The sequence below is a fragment of the Muscardinus avellanarius genome (assembly GCF_963383645.1).
Source record: "Muscardinus avellanarius genome assembly, chromosome: 1".
Classification (NCBI taxonomy): Eukaryota; Metazoa; Chordata; class Mammalia; order Rodentia; family Gliridae; genus Muscardinus; species Muscardinus avellanarius.
The window spans coordinates 123,373,473-123,392,908 of record NC_137786.1 but is presented as its reverse complement, the minus strand read 5'-3'; the positions used below and the strand labels follow the sequence as shown (position 1 = coordinate 123,392,908).

Genomic DNA, 19,436 nt, shown 5'->3' with positions numbered 1-19,436 from the left:
TAACCTGTCGCCAGGCAAAGCAAATGTAAAACCTGGGGCACCCCGCTAAGGCTCACAGACCTGAGGCCTAAGATAAAAGAGCCTTTTGATAAAGACCTAGTTTAGAAAAAGAAAAAAAAAAGGCAGACATTCCATTTTGAGGCCACCTCCTCTGAGCCCTTCCAAACATCCCCTCTCTCAGTGTGCCGGGCCAGCTGCAGTGAGGTGGGCAGGCAGGTAGGCTCCGGTGGACTCTGACCCCTGGGCTGGGATCTCTGAGCCGCCCCAGTTTAAGCGGTCACCTGCCCTCCAACTGCCCTCCAACGCAGTGAACCCTGCTCTGCCCACCCCAGGGCTAAAACAGGAGGTAGGAGGAATTCAACTGCCAACAGGAACACCCTGTTCCCACAGCCATGGGAGAGTGGTCTGTCTGCATTTCACATCACAGAGATCTCCATTTCTTTAGGAGTTAGTGTGTGCTGCTGGGGATGGAACCCAGGCCTTCAACCTGTTAGGCAAGTGTTCTACCACCAAGATACTTTCCCAGCCCCAGAAATCTCTTTCAATTTACAATTAGGGATAAAGTCATCTTGTTTATAATGGGGAAATAAAAGTCAGGAGACTGGTTTTTCACTTGAATATGTTCCAAGGTCAGCTACAAAGGGACACAGCACAGGATATAGTGAGCTGACCCAAACTTACAGCCGCAGAGAGCCATGTTCGCCACAAAGCCTGTCTCCTAGTGTCCAATGGCTCTTTTTCCGACCTGTCTTCACCTATAGAAGGGGGTCAGTCCCATGTGTCCTGTTTATTTCTGGCAGTGTGTGTGGCAGAACTCTAAAGACTGGAAAGTCTTTGTCATGGCTCATTCTCCTGTCCCATGATGAGCAGTAGACACCGATACCCAAAGGCCCCCAGGTGTAGGGGCCATAAACAATCTGGCCTGCTTTTGAGCCAGATGGGAAATCCTAAGTACTTTCTCTTTTTTTTTTTCTTTTTGGTAGTACTGGGGTTCCTGGAAACCCTTCTACCTCCGGGCTACACTCCCAGACCTAACCTATTTTATTTTATTTTTGGAAACAGGGTCTCTTAAGCCAGCCCGGCTGGCTTCGAACCTGCGCGATCCTCCTGTCTCCGCCTCCCAAGCGCGGGGATTACAAACCTGTGCCACCATGCCCGGCCTAAGTACTTTCTGATTCCTTATTGGAAGCCATTTTCTTCATGTTCCTATGACACTGCGAGCTTTTCGCTCCCTCCCTCTAATCCCGCCTGTGCAGCAGCGGGGAAGGCCTCCGGGCTGTGTACAGATGTGGGACCCCTGGTGTTTCTGGGGCTGACTGCCCTGCTGTTCCTTCCACCTGGGCTGGATGAGGAAAGTGATGGGGACCAGAGGGACCAGGGTGTCTTACCTTCCCACCGAAGGCTGTGCTTCAGTTCTCCGCTTTCTGGGGCTCCACTGCTGGAGAGAAAATCAGAAGCCTGTAGTGTCTGGATCTCTCCAGGGCTGGCCATGCCAGCTGCCCCCTGCCTGATGTAGTATTTCAAGTCACACTGCCTGGGGGACACTCCTCACTGTGTCGTGTGCTGGGCATGGGAATCTGCATGGGTCTCCCGGCTGTAAGACCCCTACCACATGGGGCAGGGAGCACACCGAACATGGGGACATCTGTGCTGCGCACAAAGCAGGTTCTCTGCAAATAGTGACAGCTGCTAGTGGAGGCCTGCTTGGTGCAGGAGAGGGGCAGCATCACAGCAGCCCTGGCGAGCCCCATCCTGGCAGCACAGGGCACATCTGGTAAGGGGCTGTGGCACCTGGCGACATCCCTCCCTGGGTCAGATAAGGGCCCTCCGCTCTGCTCCACGCGGGCAGGTGGCAGGGACATTACCGTTTGCGGTGATGAGGTTTTCCACCTGGGCTTCCTCGTCCCCTGGAGCCCTGAGAGAAGAAGGGACAAATAGCCTGTCAGAAGGCTCCAGGACAAACTCAGAGCATCACCACCCTCCCTGCTGCAGCAGGGCCACCCGGGAGCCGTCCCATCTGAGGCATTTCATTGCTTTCCACCATGGGGGACATGGGGTCAAGGGAGACATCAGGACGGAATGGGACAGAGTCAGAGGAGCGACCAGCCCTTCAGCTTGGGCCCCTAAGAGGACTAAGCACCAGGAAGAGTGTCCTGGAGCCCTGGAGACTTAGGTATGCCCTGTTGCAGAACTGGGGTTCTGAGAGCCAGAGATGCTTTTGGAGGAACAGGTGGACTAAAGGGACGTGCCCATATTTGGCTCAAAGAGCCCCATAGACAGGTGGGAAGCAGGGATGATGTCTTGGGTCCCATAGAAAGGACCTAGACCTCAGGAGAGAACAGGAGGCCCTCTGCTTCCCTTCCCCCAGGCCCGGCTGCCTCCCAGACAAGGGTCCAGCACTTTCTTTCGTAGGTGGCCCGTTACCCACACAAGTCAGAGGATGGCTCTCAATGTCTGACTTCTCGTCTGCCTCAGTCTCCTGGCAGCCCTCAGATTCACACCCCTGCCCCTCACATTTTCTGAGACAAGAACCCAAGAGAATAGCACTGGAGGCCCCTCCCTGTCCCCTAGGCCACCCCCCCCCCATACCATGGTCTCCTTACCGGGGCTTCTGGCTGAAACCACACTTGCACCTGCGACCTAAAAGGCAAAGACACTGTCTTAGGCCTGCTCCCACCTGGCTACAGCAGGGCTGCCCTGAGAACCTGCAGGGTGGGGGCCACGTGGCACTCCAGGCCTGGGCAGTACACTCTCACACAGCCGTCCGCAGTAGTCTTGGGTTGGGGCAGGATTCATCTGGGACCAAGGCAGGCGGTGTCTACACCCCACCATGCACTTGATCACGCAATGCACAAGGGCTCCGCGCAGACCAGGCTCAGGTGGGGAAAGCAGACTCGGGGCACATCCCTGGGAGCACTCTCTGGAGCACCTCCCTCCTATTTCCGGTGGCTGTCTGCTGGTGCCCAGTGGGTGCAGGGCGGGGAGAGCCACCTGCCACTCAGCCTGTCTATTCTCGCTGTCAGCTGCCTCTCCTTTGTTCATGCTTTGCTGTCTTGCTGAGCACTTGCTATGAGCCTAGTCTTGTATTAGGTCCTGGAGACAACAGTGAGGGCAGATGCTTCCCTCCCTCTCCCAGACACAGAATGGCTAAGCTTTTACACTGTCCTCCACCTGCCTGGTGGCCACAGTGGACAAGAAACAAAGAAACTTACTTAGGATAAGGAGGATCCCAACGGAGAAGAGGATCACAGCAAACACCAATCCCCCAATCCTCAGGGTATGGTAGTCTGCCAAAGAAGTCAGGGAGAGATGGAGGTGAGGCAGGGCCGGGAGAGCATCCTGTCCCTCCTCGATGGACTGCACCCCAGTCCCCCACTCCCACACCCCAGGTCACCAAGGCCACTCACCATAGTGGAAAGGGTCCTTTTCCTTCTCCTGCTCAGCGGCTACAGAAGTAAACAGAAGTAACGTGGTCAAAAGGAAGACAGCTGCCCATTGTGGGATATCCCATCCCACCTCAGACCTCAGACCCATCAAGGGATTCCAGGAGCAGGACCCAGGAAGCAGGGATACTGGAAATGCAGGGGCAGGCGGGCCTGTTGGGTTTAAGGTCAACCTGAGACCAAGGACAGGCATGGCTCAGAGCCCCAGAGAGGGGAAACTGAGGCCAAGGAAGGCCTTATGAGGCATGAGGCCAGAATTGGTTAATAATGGTTTAGATACTGATGTGCAAGTCAAAAGGCTGATAGGGTCTGGAGGGTTGAGAGGGTTTAGAAGTAGACCTAACAGGACCCATGTAGGGAAAGGTGGGCAGGCTGGGTTAGGGTCTGTGAATGTCTGCTATCTTCCAGAACTTTCTTTGTTGCTGACTTCAGGGAGGGGCCTCTGGCCAGACTCAAAGAACCCAAGAACTCTCTCCCCAATTCTCATGTCCCAAAGCGCCAAAATCTTCCTCCAGAAAGAGCTGGGGCTGTCATCGTGGCACAGCCTTATCCCAAGGGTACTTACCACTGGCCAGGACCATGGGAGCCAGCAGGCTGCAGAGGAAGATGAACACCACCTCCATCTCCATGGTGTCTGGGGGCAGAGAGAGGAAGATGCTATTCCCTGGACAGGATCCCTCCACACACCACCACCCACCACCACCACACACACACCATCAGGCTGACCCAGGCCACGTCAAACTGCCGGCTGCACTGAGCATCCTCAGTCTGGTAGTCTGAACCACCCATACCCAAGCAATCGAGATTCATCAGAATCTTTAACAAAGCACTCTGTGCGCATCAACTCAACAAATACAACAGAATCAGAAAAGCTTCCGGAGCCTGAGGACCGTGAGAGATCATCTGTGTCCTCTCCAGGCTCCCCTCTGTGGCCATCTCTAGTTTGTTAAGATGTGAGGCTTCCTGGCTTCTTCCCATAGCCAACACCCCCATCAGAAATTCTTTTTTATATCAGTTCGGAGGTGGGCAGTAAATCAACATCCCTCTTATCCAGCCAGCAGGTGGGAAGGGACACTGGCTGGCCACTAGATTTTCTGGAAACCCTGACAGTGGACAGCTCTCCACTTCAGAGGAAGCCTCTCTTCTGAAGGCCCCAAGTCGAGAGCTGGAAGAAAGTTTCCCAAAAATGACTTAACAGAAGGAATCTGGCGTTCTGAGTAACAGTGCCTGGCTTCTCCTTCCCCAGGAGATGCTGAACTTTGCTCAGGAGTGCTGGAGTGCTGGCATCTGGTGAGTGGGCTCTGTGATGGGCCATGAGGTGAAAGTAGAAGGCAGAGTCAGATTTTGGTGAAGTTGTATGCTCACTCTTGGGCTTAAAGGACGGTGATACAGAACCAGAGGGAAGGGACAGGAATCTGGCTCAGGAAAGCCCAAGGATATATGCCTCTTCCCACGTGGGGTGAGAATGGCCATGCCCCAGGCATCTGCTTGGTCTGAGAGTAGTCAGCAGTGTGGCTTTCCCCAGACCCTGGCTAAGCCACTCTGGCTGCCTTTCACCTCCCAACCATCAGGGGTCAGTACAACTACACCCAGGGCCCAGGAAAGTCCAGGAAACTTAAAATGCCTTTATCAAAAGGCAGTCTTTTGGTGCATTGTAATAATATATTACATTGGAATACAAGACTTGAGAGGATATACAAGCACACATCATCCAATTAGCCCTCATCCAATCCCCATCCCATTCCCTCCCCCTCCATCAATCCCATGCTTGATTGGTGTGTGTGTGTGTGTGTGTGTGTGTGTGTGTGTGTGTGTGTGTGTGTATGCAGTCTTTGGGGCCAGGCGTGGTGGTGCACACTTGTAATTCCAGCTTTTGGGAGGCTGAAACCAGAGGATTGCGGTTCGCAGACACCCTCAGCTATTTAGTAAGGCCCTCTGCAACTTAGTGAGAACCTGTTTCAAAATAAAGAATAAAAAATAGGGCAGGGGGTGTAGCTAGAAGGTTGAATGCCCCTGGTTCCATCCCCAGACTCGCAAAAAAAAAAAAAAAAAAAAGGCGGTCTTTTGTTTGCAATGCTATCTCATTTCACATCTGCATTTCTTTTAAAGTTTACATGTATGTCATATGCATAAAAACACATGTAGCACACACACTGAAGGGTAGTAATAAAGCAGCCATAAACAAGTTACTTAAAAACTAGAATGTTACAATACTGCTGCATTTACCTCTCTCCCAGAGTTTAACCAGTATCCTAAAATGCAGAACATACAATATATATAAGCTTCCCCTCATGCTCTTCTTTTAACAAAGTTCCTAATCAACAGGTATAAAATACATTCTTGAGATCTGCTGTACAACACTGCACCTATAGTTAGCACAGTATAATGCAGCTAGAAAATAGATTTTAGGTATGCTTAGAAGACTGTAGATTTCTTTATTGTTGGGATGAAAGTTCTATATGCTCATTAAATTAATATTGGGCTGAGTTTATACCTCAGTGGTAGAACACTTGCCTCACGCACACAAGGCCCCAGGTTTGACCTCCAATAACACACACACACACACACACACACACACACACACACACACACACACACACAAAGATGATTAACTGCTTTGTTCAAATTTCTATGCTTTTTCATGATTTTGACTGAGTTAGTTACCAAAATTGAAACAGGTACCTTAAAATCCACCATAAGGAGGATTTAGAAAGTTATCCCTGAGTTTCTTACAAAATTCGAACGATAAGTTTAGAGTTGTCTTATTATCCTGAGTTGAGTCTTTTAGAATTATACAATGATCCTCTGTCTTGAATTCTATTTTACTTTCTAACTTTCTGTGTTCTTATGTGTTATGTGTGCATCTTATAAATAGAAAAAAGCTGAATATATAGTTGAAAATGCAACTTCACAACCTCTAATAATCATCAGATTAACTTCATTTATTATTACTATTGATTCATTTGGTCTGATTTTTGCTATCCCCCCCCCCAACTTTTCCTGTACCTACCTACCTACCTACCTACCTACCTACCTACCTACCTACCTATTCATATCTCTCTCTCTCTCTCTCTCTCTCTCTCTCTCTCTCTCTCTCTCTTCTCTTCTCTTCTCTTCTTTCTTCTCTCTCTCCCATTCACTTTTTCTACTGATTTAGAAATTGTACAATCTCTTTCTAATATTTTAGTGGTTACCTTTAGAATTTACCATATGTACTCAACAAAGATTTCTAAAGTTCAAAGCTAAGAGCTATAATCATTACTAGGCACGATGCTCTGAAAATAAAGCAATACAAATCAGCCCCTTCTGATATATATATGCTATTGTTGTATAATATTTTGGTTGTTCTTTTTTTTTTAATCTTGTAGATATTTGTACTTGTGCTTTGTGAGAACAATAGCTCTGCCCGTGTGTAGCAGTCGGCTTTTAGGACAGTCCCAAGGCCTCTGGGTGTCAGACCCTTGTGAAGTTGATTCCTTCTGTACGAATCAGGGCTAGACAATGACCATAACATGGCAGAAGTGATAGTATGTCACTCCCAATACCTACTGGGTGATAAAAGGACCACAGCTTCCCCTGGTCCTCCTCTACCCACTCAGAGTACATGTTCTGAGAAAGTTCACTGCCTGGTTTTTGTTTTTTTTTTTGTTTTGTTTTGTTTTTTTTTTTTGCGGGTCTGGGGATGGAACCCAGAGGCATTCAACCTTCGAGTTACACCCCCTGCCCTATTTTTTTATTCCTTATTTTGAAACAGGGTCTCACTAAATTGCAGAGGGCCTTACTAAGGAGCTGAGGTTGACTGTGAACCGCGATCCTCCGGTCTCAGCCTCCCAAATGGATTACAAGCGTGCACCACCACGCCCGGCTCACTACCTGATTTTAAGAACACTCAGGCACCCCTCCAGAGAGACCCAAGCAGCAAATAATTAAGGGTTCTTTTTTCAGTTATTTGGTCATTTGGTCAGTCTTCATTGCCTGTTCATTTTTAGGATCTACCTTTTATTTCTTTCAATATTTCCTATATAGTTATTGTATAATTTTTATCTGATAATTCCAAAATCTTAAATCCTTGGGAGTCTAAATCCACTTGTTTCTCTGTCTTTCAAGCAATAGTGACTCTGTTTTTCTGTGTCTGATAACCTTTGACTTTGAACTCCCAGTTGCTAGACTTAACCTGTGGGAAACTGAGAGTCTTAAAATGATAGTCTCCTCCAGAGAGAATGTATTGTAATTGTTCATGGAGACTGAGGGTGGCAGACACCAACCTGGAGCCATTTATCCCTCTTGAGGGTCCTGGGCTTGAAGCAGGAGTCTCAGGTTGGGCTTCCCAACCCACGGGGCCCACTAGAGAAGGGTCTGCCGGGTGCAGTCAATCAGATTTCACTCTGACAGAGCGTCTGCTTCAATTCTCTTTACAGAACACATAATCCAGTGTTTTGCCACAGCTTTTTAGTTTTGGGCTTTTTAGATAGTGTTTGCTATATAAAGAGACATGGTGACTGGTCTGGGTATTTTCCTTCCTTCTCGTAAGCCAAGCACTGTTAGAACAAATCTGGGATCAATTATTTTTACAGTGGAAAGTTCCTTCAACAATTCATGCAATCATATTTTCTTAGGTACATTTTTTTCAAAGTATTAAATAAATATTGTGCACCCGTTACATGTAAAATCTTACATCTTTTTTTAAAATTTTGGCTTGTTTATTGCGACTTCCCGAACCAACTCCCATCTGCAAATTATATCTTTAAATTATATCTGATCCTTCTGTTCCTTGCAGCCAGCAGGGAGGCTGGACTCTGGATCTGGAGGATGAAACCAGACTAAAAAAACAGACACTTTTAAAAGCCTTCAAATCCTAGGGGCCTTGATGTGAATACTTGATCAGAAGTGCCAGAGGGAAGGACAGTGGGCTGCGCTTCTCAGCTCTAGCCACAGAGGCTGTTAGGCAAGGGGGGCCCTTCTGGAGTAGGCGTGGTGCAGCAGCTCAGGACCCTCAGCCTCCCACAACCCTCTCTACAGATGCCTGGGTTCACAGATTCGACAAACAAGGAATCCTAGGAGGTGCTGTGCCATCCTGGGTCTGCAAAAGGCCTATGGGTCAGCCACACGCAGCCTTAGCTGCTGGGGAGAGGCAGGGTTGGCAGCAAGGAGCTCTGACAGGTGGGCAGGCGTGAAGACAATCTCCTAAGAGGTGGAGACTGTGCATAAGTGTGGGGAACGGGAGAAGGGTGGGGTGCAATGGGAAACTCTGGAGGCTCCCATGGAAGTTTTGACTGAACCTTGAAGATTCTGATTGGCAAAGAGAAGAGGAAGGCATGGTGGCAGAGGCCACAGGATGGGGGAAAGCAAGCAGGGAAATGGAAAGGAGCAACAGTCAGGCTAGTCCCAGCTCAGGAGGAACCCCAAGGCACTCCCGAGAGGGTCTGGACTCAGTTCAGCAGGAGGGAGGGCTGCCCTCTGTACTACACGTCTGTGTGGTACAGAAGGGCTGCAATGGCAGCCCACTCATGTTGCCGTTTCCAAAACAGTGACTGACCTGTCTGAGGGAAGTCTGGAGGCTGGGCAGGCTGAGATGGCTGAACTAGACTGCAGAGAGTCCCAAAGTTCACACCGAAAAGCCAAGGCCTATCTCTGCACTCCAAAAAAATACTCCTGATCAAGTTCCAGTGTGCTAAAAAAAAAAAAAGACTGTCATGTACTGGGAAAATGCACCGGCCTTGTTCTCCTCCAAGCTCCCGCTGGGTCCTGACCACATCAGCCACCCCCAGCACATCCCCTACCCCGTGCCTCTTGGCCCCATACCCAGCTTGATAAATCTCAGTGCTACAGCAGGCACTGGCCCAAAGTCGAGGGCCAAGCACACACAGAGCCTTTGAGGTGACACAGGGCGCTTTTGTCTGCAGGCTGAACCAAGGAACTCTATCTCAGAGTCCCCCTTCCCCCCCACAGGCCCCTTCACCCCTGCCTATTCCTACCCTTCCAGTTCTCACACATTCCTTTTTCTCTCCTTCCAGCCTGGGGCTGGTGGGAATTGAGGTTAGGAGGCAGTGAAAGTGATAAATGTCTCCAGGCCACAGAGTTTGAGGCATGTATGGGAGAGAAGAGGGAGGAATCGCTAGGCAAGGGGCAAGCAAGACAGAATTGGGTGGTGGCACATGTCTGTAATCCTAGTACTTGGAGGGTGAGCTAGAAGGATCACACATTTGAGATCAGCCTTAGAAACTTAGTGAGACCTTCAGCAACTTAGTTGAGACCCTGTTTAAAAAAAAAATTAAAAGGGCTGGGGTGTAGCTCAGAGGTAGAAAGCTCCTGGGTTCAATCCTCAGTACTAAAGCAAAAAGAATTGGGTGGAGCTGGGGAGGAGGCTCAGGAACACTCTATGCATTTCCATTAGAGGGGAGGCTCCTCGTCTTAAGGTCCCAGGCCCTGCCTCGCCCCAGGACCTGGCTCGCTGGGATAGGACACCTGAGAAACCACCACTGCTGAAGCAGGGACTCTGGCATCTCCTCACTTCCCTGCTGTCCAGGTCTCTGACTCAAGATCATTTAGAATATTCTCTTGCTTAGAAAGTGGACAGATCCCATTTGCTTCCTCTACCTCATATGGGAAAGAGCTACCTCATATGATGGGAAAGAACTCGAGCCCCACCCATCTCTCTCCTCTCAATAAGCAGCCAGCATCCCACCCGGGGCGGCAGCAGCTGCAGTCCCCTGGTGACTTCTTCCACCACCAGTCTGCCACCAGGAGCCTGCTCGCACACAGGAGGATTCAGGGAGAAGAGCTCCTTTGGTGGTTACCTTTCCATGCTGAGTCACATAATTTCACTTAATTGCTGGGTAAAGCTGCTGGGGAAGAAAAGCCAGCATAGATGATACAGCAACATGTTAGATTATTTCTGATTCCACACAGCAGTGAAATGGACCAGAATACCCAGTTCTATTGTAAAAACAACTCAGAAACAACCTCCCTTGGAGGCAGAGGCTCCAAATTACAGTAAAACTTCATCAACCCACCCTTGTGCCTGCCTCCTGGGCTCACCTTCTCCCCCATCCCACCTGCTGGCCTTCCTGCAGGCTCAGCCCCTGGACGACAAGCTCTGGGATCACCTGGGTCCTGGTGGGACGCCACACAGAGAGGACAGGCCCACAGGAACCTCACATGGGGTCACAGAATGCCTGGGCTCCGGAGTTGAGGCTGATGGACATGATTTAGACTGACATCTCTACATCTTTGCTAATAAAAAGAAGGTCTAACTGTGTATAAATAAAGCATAACTGAGCTGCAGGTCCATCTCAAGGCCTCAGCCTCACAGAATGCCAGCACAGGTTAGAACAGTACAAAAGAAGGCTCTTACAATCTATGTGAGAGGAGAGGTGGCTGATTCAAGCAGCCAGTGGGAAGAGCCTGGCTCAGTGCACAGCCCTCGCTCCTGTCTGCTGCTCTGATGTGCTGGGTGCACAGGGGATGACTGAGCAAGGCCTAGGGCCCCTGGTTAGAAGACCAGGCCCATCAAGGAATGAAGGTGGCTGGGGCAGAGAAGAGAGGCAGAGGGATGTAGCACACAGGCTCTGCTGGTTGGAATATAAGGTTGGATTGAAGACACAAGGGGGCAGCATTGGCTTTAGGGACAGGAGAGATGGCTCATGTCTAGAAGGGGGCCTCCAGAGGGCAGGCACCCCGTTTCCTCACCCTCACAGTGGAGTGGGAATGAGGGGGCCTCTGAGTCAGTCCTTGTCTCCAAAAGGTCTTGCTTAACACAAAAAGGTCAGACCGCCCTCCTCTATTTACCCTGAAGAGTGAGCCTTGCTAATGTTTGGGGAACACGATCGACTTCTCAGCCAGGACATCCGACCAGTCTGCCGAGGCGCCTTCAGTCCTGGGCCTCTTTTGCAGTCCTCAGCCTGCCGATACTTTTCACATCCACGCTGCGCACCAACCTCACCACGCCAGCAGCCAGAATGGTGGCAAGGGCCTGTTCCCACTGTCTGCCTTCCCCAGGACAGGAGAGTGAGGAATTCAGGCCCCAGAGCCCACTCCTTAACATCCTAAGGCCCTTGGTTAACAGTGAACCCATGTACAAGGAAAGAAACTGCCGCCTACTAGTGAAAGGAGCAGAGAGCCATCCCCAGACTCCAGCCCTCCTGACAAACCGCAGGAGGAGGGCTCCATGCTCAGTGGCGAAGGGCAAGCCACCTGCACTGTCTCCCAAGGACCCACTGCCCCCAGCAGCTGCCACTCAGCTCCTTGCTCCTATCCCAGTGAGGAAGGCTGAGGCTGCAAGGCCCAGCAAAGATGGCCACAGGAAAGGGGCTCTGCCAAGCAAGCACCCCCATGTCTCTAGCTTCATGCATATTCAGGGACAGCGGAATGTGCCAGGTGAATGAGACAGCACCCCCCCCCCCACGAGAATTTGGAGTCCTTCCTTGGATTACAGATTACAGATGACTCCTGCAGCTGAGGAGGTGAGAGTGGGCGTGTGGGCAGGCAGTGCGGATGCAGCCAGCCTGTTCCCAAGGCCACTGAAAAGGTCAAGGGAGATAACGCATGTGAGGGCTCTTTGTAAACTGTAAAGCACTGTGACAGCAACTTGCAACTTGTGTTAGTGCTCGCATTCCATCCTGAGTGGTTTACCCACATTAACTCACTGGATCCTCACAAAAGCCCCAGGCAGCAGCTGTTGTTAGGACCACTCCTATTTCATAGATGGGCAACACGGAGGCCTGGAGCTTTGGTCACTTATCCAGAGTCCCAGACTAGAAAGTAGCAGAGCCCAGGCTCAAACATGCATCCTGGCCCCAGAGACCACTCCCCAACCCGCTCAGCACTCCTGCCTCTCAGCCACTCAGCGGAAGGACACAAGGGAGAAGCAAAGGGAGGTAAAGACCAGACAGGAGAGAGAGGAATATCTGCTCAGGAGGGAACATGGAGCAAGCTGTCCTCGCCCTGAGGTCCTTGCTGGGCCACCCTGCACTCCCTCGTCACCTGAGGCTGCAGGCAGAGAGAGGGCAACACAGCAGGGCGGGTCAGCCAGGAGCCCACAGAGCTGAGGATGGCCCTTGAGGTCCTCCGGGTACCCCCATGCCCAGGATACCCAATCTTCCTCCTCCTCAAGTCCTTCAAGCAGAAGCCACTGCTCTCACGAGGGACCCCTTCAATGTGTCTCTCTAGAAGGGCTGGCCCCGAGGTGCTGGCATGGCCAAGGGCACTTCTGCAAAGTCTCAGGCTGCTCCCAAGGTGACCCTGGTCCTCCTCTCCTTGAGTTCAGGGTGTCATGGTAGGAGGTACCCTCCAATATACTTGTGGCTGTGAAAAGACAGAAACTGTGTGATAAGGTACCCACTCCTGCCCTAACCATGTGTGGATTGAATGTGAGGCTGCTGATGCTGGCAATGATGGTACTAACACCAGACACTTGAAGGACAGCTAATCTGCCACACAACCTCACAAGCACTACCTCAGAGAAACATCACAACAATGCACAACATGGTTATCATGACCATTTTACAGGCTAGAAAATGGGAGGCTCGAGCTGGGCATGGAGGCACACGCCTGTAATTCCAGGGCTTGGGAGGCTGAGACAGTAGGATCCAGTTTGGTTGCCTTTTTATTTATAGGAGGATCACAAGTTTGAAGCCAGCCTCAGCAACTCAGTGAGACCCTGTTTCAAAACAAAAAACTAAAAGGGCTGGGGGCATAGTTCAGAGGTAGAATGCCCCTGGTGAATCCCCAGTTTAAGAAAAACAAACAAAAAGCATTGAGGAAGAAAGGGAAGAAGGAAGGAAGGCTGGCTCAAAGTTACCCTGCCCGGCAGCTAAGAGCAGCACAGCTGGGATCGTCACCTAATTCTGTGTTTATTCCAAATTCTGTGTACTTCCTAGTCTTCTTTACTGCCTCCCTGGCAGTTATGGCAGCGTGAAGAAAATAATGAAAATAATTTATACCTAGAATGCAAGGGTAGTTCAATGTACAAATACCAGTCAATCTACTAAACTGCATTAGCAAAACGAAAGGGGACTTACATCTCACCAGTGCAGAAGAGCACTTGACAAAAGTTCAACATTAAAGACACTCAATAAACGGGAATAGGAGACTGGCTCAGCATAACAGAAATCATATATGAGAACTCACAGCAAATATCAATACTCAGTGCCAAACTCCAGAAAGCTTTTCTTCCATGATCAGAACCAGGGCAAGGATGCCCACTTCCACTATTTCTGTTCAATAGAGTATTGAAAGTTCCAGTCAGAGTAATTAGGCAAAACAAATAAATAAAAGGCAATCAAAACGGGAAGGAAGAAGTAAAATGATCTCTGTTCACAAGTAATATTATCTTATTCATAGCAAACCTTAAAGAACACACACACACACACACACACACACCCCTAATAAATAAGAGTACTGGGCACAAAATCACAGACAAAAATCAAGTTTTGGCCGGGTGTGATGGCGCATGCTTGTAATCCCAGCATTTGGGAAGCTGAGACCGGAGGATCACGGTTCGCAGACAGCCTCAGCTACTTAGTGAGGCCCTCTGCAACTCAGTGAGACCCGGTTTCAAAATAAAGAATTAAAAAAAAAAAAAATAGGGCAGACCCGCAAAAAAAAAAAAAAAAAATAATCATGTTTTTTTTTTCTCACAAAAATAGATAGTCCAAAATGGGAATTAGGAGCAACTGCGTTTATGATAGCATCATAAAAATAGAGTACTTAGAAATTAGCTAAGAAGGTGAAAACTTGTACAATGAAAACTTTAAGATATTTCAAAAAGAAGTGAAAGAAGATATAAATGAATGGAAAGATATCCCAGACTTGGAGAGAATTTAAAAATTTTTGTGTGTGAGCATTAAAAGACATTATCAAGCTAGGCCAGGTGGCACACGCATATAATCTCAGTTTTTGGAAGGCTGAGACAGGAGGATTACAGGTTCAAGGCCAGCATCAGCAACTTGGTGAGATCCTTTTCAAAATAAAATATAAGATAGGAGGTACAATGCCTGTGGGTTCAATCCCCAGTACAAAACAAAACAAAACAACAAAAGACATTATCAAGACCCAGGTATGATGTTGCATGCTTGTAATCCCAGTACTTGGGAGCTGAGACAGGAGGATCACAGGTTTAAGGACAGTCTCAGGAAGTAGTTAAGGCTCTCATCAATCTAGTGAGACCCTGCTTCAAACTAAATATATATATATGAGCCTGGAAGACTAGATGCTTAGTGAAATAAGTCAGACACAAAATAACAAATATTAAATGATTCCACTCTCATGAGGTACTTACTTAGTCAAAAGCATGAGTTGGAAAGGAGGAGCATAGGGTTCTGGGGAGAGGGGAACAGGGAGTCACTGTTGCATGGGTATGGCGTCTCAGCTTTGCTAGGTGAAGAGAGCTCTGGAGATGGACGGTAGTGACAGCTGCACAGCAGTGTGAATGCACTCGATGGACTGCACACTCGGGAATGGTCACTCAAGCACATTCCAGATTCTATGTATATTACAGCAACAAAAGCTTGGAAAATAAAATGGGTATAACTGATGGAATAAACAATGCTAACCTGGCTCATTGATGGGAATGTTCACGGCCAGGATGAGGGTAACCTAAAACATAGCTTCTTAGAAATGTTTGGGCTGGGTGTGGTGGCGCACGCTTGTAATCCCCGCACTTGGGAGGCAGAGACAGGAGGATCGCGCAGGTTTGAAGCCAGCTGTGCTGGCTTAAGAGACCCTGTCTCCAAATAAAAATATAAAATAGGTCTGGGAGTGTAGCCTAGAGGTAGAAAGGCTTCCAGAAACACCAGTACCACAAAAAAAAAAAAAAAAAAAAAGAAATGTTTGGCATGTGTTGCTATGCCTTTTCTTAAATTTTCTTTCACCTATTCTTGCCCGGCTGTGTTCTGTTCACTATGGGTGGCATTGGGGAAGGGCTGGGCCTCTTAGGACGAAGGAGGCCTGCCTGTCAGCCAGCGCTGAGTCCCAGCTGTGCACAGATATGCCCAGGGCTCCCAGCTGAGTCTCAGCATGGCCAGGCACTCTGACCCCTCGGCCTGTCTCCCAGCAGCTGCTGGACCCCTGCCACCTTCTCCCAGCAGGGGATCAGCGCATCTATGCTGGGAGCTTGGGAGCTGGACCTGTCCTAGACAGCCGCAGGTGACCCTGTCCAGGGGAGCCACAGAGCATCAAGCCCAGCAACTGGCAGCCTTTCACATGCTGCTGGGAAGGGGCAGGTGGACTTGCTTCCAGCATGGCTAGAATGGCAGGGTGTGGTCTGACCACTCCTTCTCAAAAACATGTCTGCCCCATGACATTGTCCCTGAAAAGCCTCTTAAAAGTCATTAAATCCTCCCTTTAAAAGAGAAAGACTCCCAGTCAGAACAGTCATTCACATCTTAGCCTGAGCCACGTCTCAGACTGCTTCCCATAGGGCTCAGATTTGCCAGCACTTAGATGGGAATGTTTGCGGAGAAAGGGAGAGTAGTTTGGGAACAAGGCCTGGTTTTGTCAATAGGGCACCTTCATCTTCCAGTAACCTTGACGACCAACTGTTTTTTAGGTACCATGCTCACCTCTGAGGCTCTGCAGTGAGCAGGACACAGTCCCCACATAAGGGTCTAAACAGGCCCCAGGATTCCCTTCCCCTCCGGGCTCCACGTTGTTTCTGGGGCAGGGTCCCAGCCAGTGACCCCTGCGACACCTCTCCACTCTGGCCTCCTTTGCCATGGCTTCCCTCATCTTGCAGTGGCCATGCATGTCTCTAACTTCCTCCCTCCACTCTGTCCGGGTCGCTGATGCCTGCATCACCACTCTATGCCGGTCACTTCCCTCCCAGATGCCAAAGCACTCAGTGGTGCTTCAGTGTTGTTTCTTTATTAGAAATTGAAATATTTCTTTTTTGGTATACATATATACTTCCAAGTCTCTTCCTTTTCCATCCTTCCAAGATGTTCTCTCATGGCCCTCAGCTAACACCATCTACTTCCATCTTGTGCCCTGCCCGTATCTCTCTTCAGGCTTTGTGCATTCTATTCCCTCTACTTAGAATACCCTTCCCTGGCTATTCCAGCTCTCAACTCTGACTGCATCTTTGGATGACAGAGAGCTTTTGAATAAAAACACCCAGGAATCAACTCAGCCCCATTAAATTCTAAACTTAGAGGAGGTGTGGCCAAGACATCCATAATTTTTAGAATCCCCCTGCCAATTCTAATACACAGCCAAGACTGAGAAATGCTCTCTGTCCGGCCAACACCACAGCCTGAGGGCTGATCTGCGGGCTCTGTAGATTCAGAGCGCACCTGCTGCCTTCATGTCACTGACGGGCACCTGGCACATCCTGACTCATGCCTTCTTTAAAAAGGTTCTATCTGAAGAGTCTTTGTGCTACCCCAGGGCTTGCAAGACCTGGGATGCTGAGGACAGCCAGAGACAGTTGATCGCCGAGCTGACGTGTCTCTTGGAGCAGAGAGGGCCTGGCTCCAATCTCCAGGTGCTGGAACTGTGCTTCTTGGGAGATATGAAAGGATGAAGGGCCCAGTTCTGTGAGTGTCCACAGGGACAAATGGGATGTGAAAAGGACGGCTTGGCACCTAGTGATCTTCCTTTCCCAAACCCATAACCCCAGTCTAACCACAAGGACACCCTCAGAAGAGTTCCAAGAGAGGGCTATCCCATAATATCCTGACCAGTGCTTCTTAGAGCCATCAGTCACCAAAGGCCAAGAAAGGTCTAAAAAACTGTCATGGCCAGCTGGGCATGGTGGTGCATACTTGTAATCCCAGTACTTGGGAGGCTGAGACAGGAGGATCCGGGTTTGGAGACAGCCTTAGCTACTTAGTGAGGCCCTTTGCAACTCAGTGAGACCCTGTTTCAAAATAAAGAATAATTTTTAAAAAATAGGGCTGAGGGTGTAGCTCAGAGGTAGAATGCCACTGGGTTCCATCCCCAGTACCAAAAAGAAAAAAAAAAAAAACTGTCATGGCCAAGAGGACCCAGAGAGACATGATGGCTAAATGTAACAGGGTGTTCTGGATGGGGCCCTAGGACAGAACAAGGATGTGAGGCAAAACTAAGAAATTTTGAATATGGTGCTGCTGGCTTCAGCTACTAAGAATGATTCAACAGTGGGTCTGTAATTTCCACAACACTAAGGTTAGCTCTGAATAATAGCAGAAACTGTGTGTAGGGGAGAGTACTAAAACTCTGTAGTATCTGCCCAAGTTTTCTGTAAAATCTGAAACTGTCCTAAAAAAAATAAAGTCTGTTCATAGAAAAACAATAAAAAATTCTGAACTTCAGTTAGAAAACAAAAACAGTTCTCCACCCCATCCCATCATGCCCATGTGAGCTCATCTTCTGAGCCCAGTGTGGAGCATGGTGGTCCTTTCACAGTGTCCAATACTATGCAGCGGGCCGGGTATCTGCAGGTCACGGCTTCAGAGCCACGAGTCAGCATGACATTTAAAGCTGCCTTTAAAAATTAGGGCTCTTGGCTTGGACCAGAGGTCACTGATGGATCTGTGGTCTCCAGAGTAAAATGCAAGCAGTTCCCTGGATTTGCACTTTAAACACCCATCAAATAAAGAATTAAACACCAATTATCCTATTTAATAGCCTAGCTGGAAACGGCCATGCCCCCCCCCCACACACACACACACACACTCTCTCTCTCTCTCTCTCTCTCTCTCTCTCTCTCTCTCTCTCACACACACACACACACACACACACCAAGAGGAACTGAGGAGACAGTTCTCAGAGCCTAGGAAGGGGAAGGGAGCAGAGAGTGGTGACATTAACACAGTCCTGCCACAGTGGCTGCAGACACCACCCCAAGTCCCCAGTGCTGCCCAGGAGGTAGCTAGATAGCCAGGGCACAGGGCACTAACCCAGAACACACACTCACCTCTGGCCCCTCACCAGGGGTCCTTCACCCCAGCCAGAGGGCCCCAAAGTAGCCCAGAGGCTGAGATTCCTCCCCGCCATCTCTCATGCATGGAAGAGGGAATCCCTTCAGGTCCCCAATCCTGCCTGGCTGTGCAGGGTGCAAAAGGCAAAAGTCCCTGTTGTACAGCAGGGGGCTTGTTAATTTAAGCTGGGGACACCTGGGTTAAATACAGGGTTTAATATAAAGTTACTTCTAGGGGAAAGAAAGGTGGTCAGAGGGGAAAGAAGAAAAGAAATGACCTTGAAGGATGACAGTTTCTTCCTTAGAATGGGAATCAATTCACCAGTCCCTAACCTAGAGACTTCTGGAAGTTTCCATGGAAAGATCCCAAGCTGGCCCACAGGTTGGGGGGGTGGGGAGATGGTGCGTCTGGTCCCCTCACTGCCACTCTGATGGTCTTCACTGTGCCATCCGGCCACTGTCCATGGACTACTAGCAGCCCTGGAAGGCCGGCCTCCCTCTACTGCACAGGTCTGAGGACCCTGCCTCTAGGGGATGTTGGTCCAGTTTGGAAGTGCCTGGGCAGTACTGCACAGGAGCTGCAGGCTGGGGCTCATCACATGAAACTCCCTGAGATCAGAGACATTCTGTGCGACCCTGGTTCCCCAACAGAGGATCAACAGAGGCTGATGGATGTGTTAATAAATGAATGTTACTGCCTCTATCGCCTTCATTCCTGGTCCAATCTAAGCTCAGAACCAAGCATCTGTGTGAACCTTTTCAGGCATTCCAGGCATTTTAGCACACACCCAGCCCCAGCCCCTCCCTTCCTCTTTCGTTTGGGCCTTGGTCAAATCTCAAAATGCAGTGCGATGAAGAAGCACCCCTCTATTGGTCTCACCTTCAAGCATCTCCCAGACCCCAGATGGGGTCAGATTCTTAGCTTCAGCCTCTACTAAAGGAGCCAGGCTTGCTGAGTTGAAAGGCCTGTTCAGCTCAGGAGTGTGGGCCACAGGCAAGGAGGCAGCCTGGCAAGGGTGGGGGGAGTGGGCTCAACACCTCCCTGGATGAGGACCCCCCACCAATGCTCAGTTCACAGTGCTCACTGGCTTTTCTCC

At 49.6% G+C, this 19,436-nt stretch overlaps 2 protein-coding genes across 2 annotated transcripts in view; both read right to left on the bottom strand.

The window, feature by feature from the left end:
- Positions 1-1,409: 1,409 nt before the first annotated feature.
- Positions 1,410-4,066, bottom strand: LOC308276259 (FXYD domain-containing ion transport regulator 6; the record flags this gene model as incomplete). The annotated part of the gene is made up of 6 exons (XM_080714902.1): positions 1,410-1,438; positions 1,866-1,915; positions 2,604-2,640; positions 3,213-3,287; positions 3,408-3,446; positions 4,009-4,066. The coding sequence occupies 6 exons, from the start codon at positions 4,064-4,066 to the stop codon at positions 1,410-1,412; spliced, it is 288 nt and encodes a 95-aa protein (XP_080571028.1).
- A 4,468-nt stretch (positions 4,067-8,534) lies between these two features.
- TMPRSS13 (transmembrane serine protease 13) overlaps positions 8,535-19,436 on the bottom strand; it is a gene marked incomplete at both ends in the record, with an annotated part of 63,881 nt that continues 52,979 nt past the window's right edge. The window contains 5 exons of the mRNA XM_080717788.1: positions 8,535-8,627; positions 10,129-10,191; positions 10,499-10,556; positions 11,381-11,432; positions 19,220-19,346. Coding sequence (XP_080573914.1) covers positions 8,535-8,627; positions 10,129-10,191; positions 10,499-10,556; positions 11,381-11,432; positions 19,220-19,346 — 393 coding nt within the window. The remainder of the gene's footprint in view (positions 8,628-10,128; positions 10,192-10,498; positions 10,557-11,380; positions 11,433-19,219; positions 19,347-19,436) is intronic.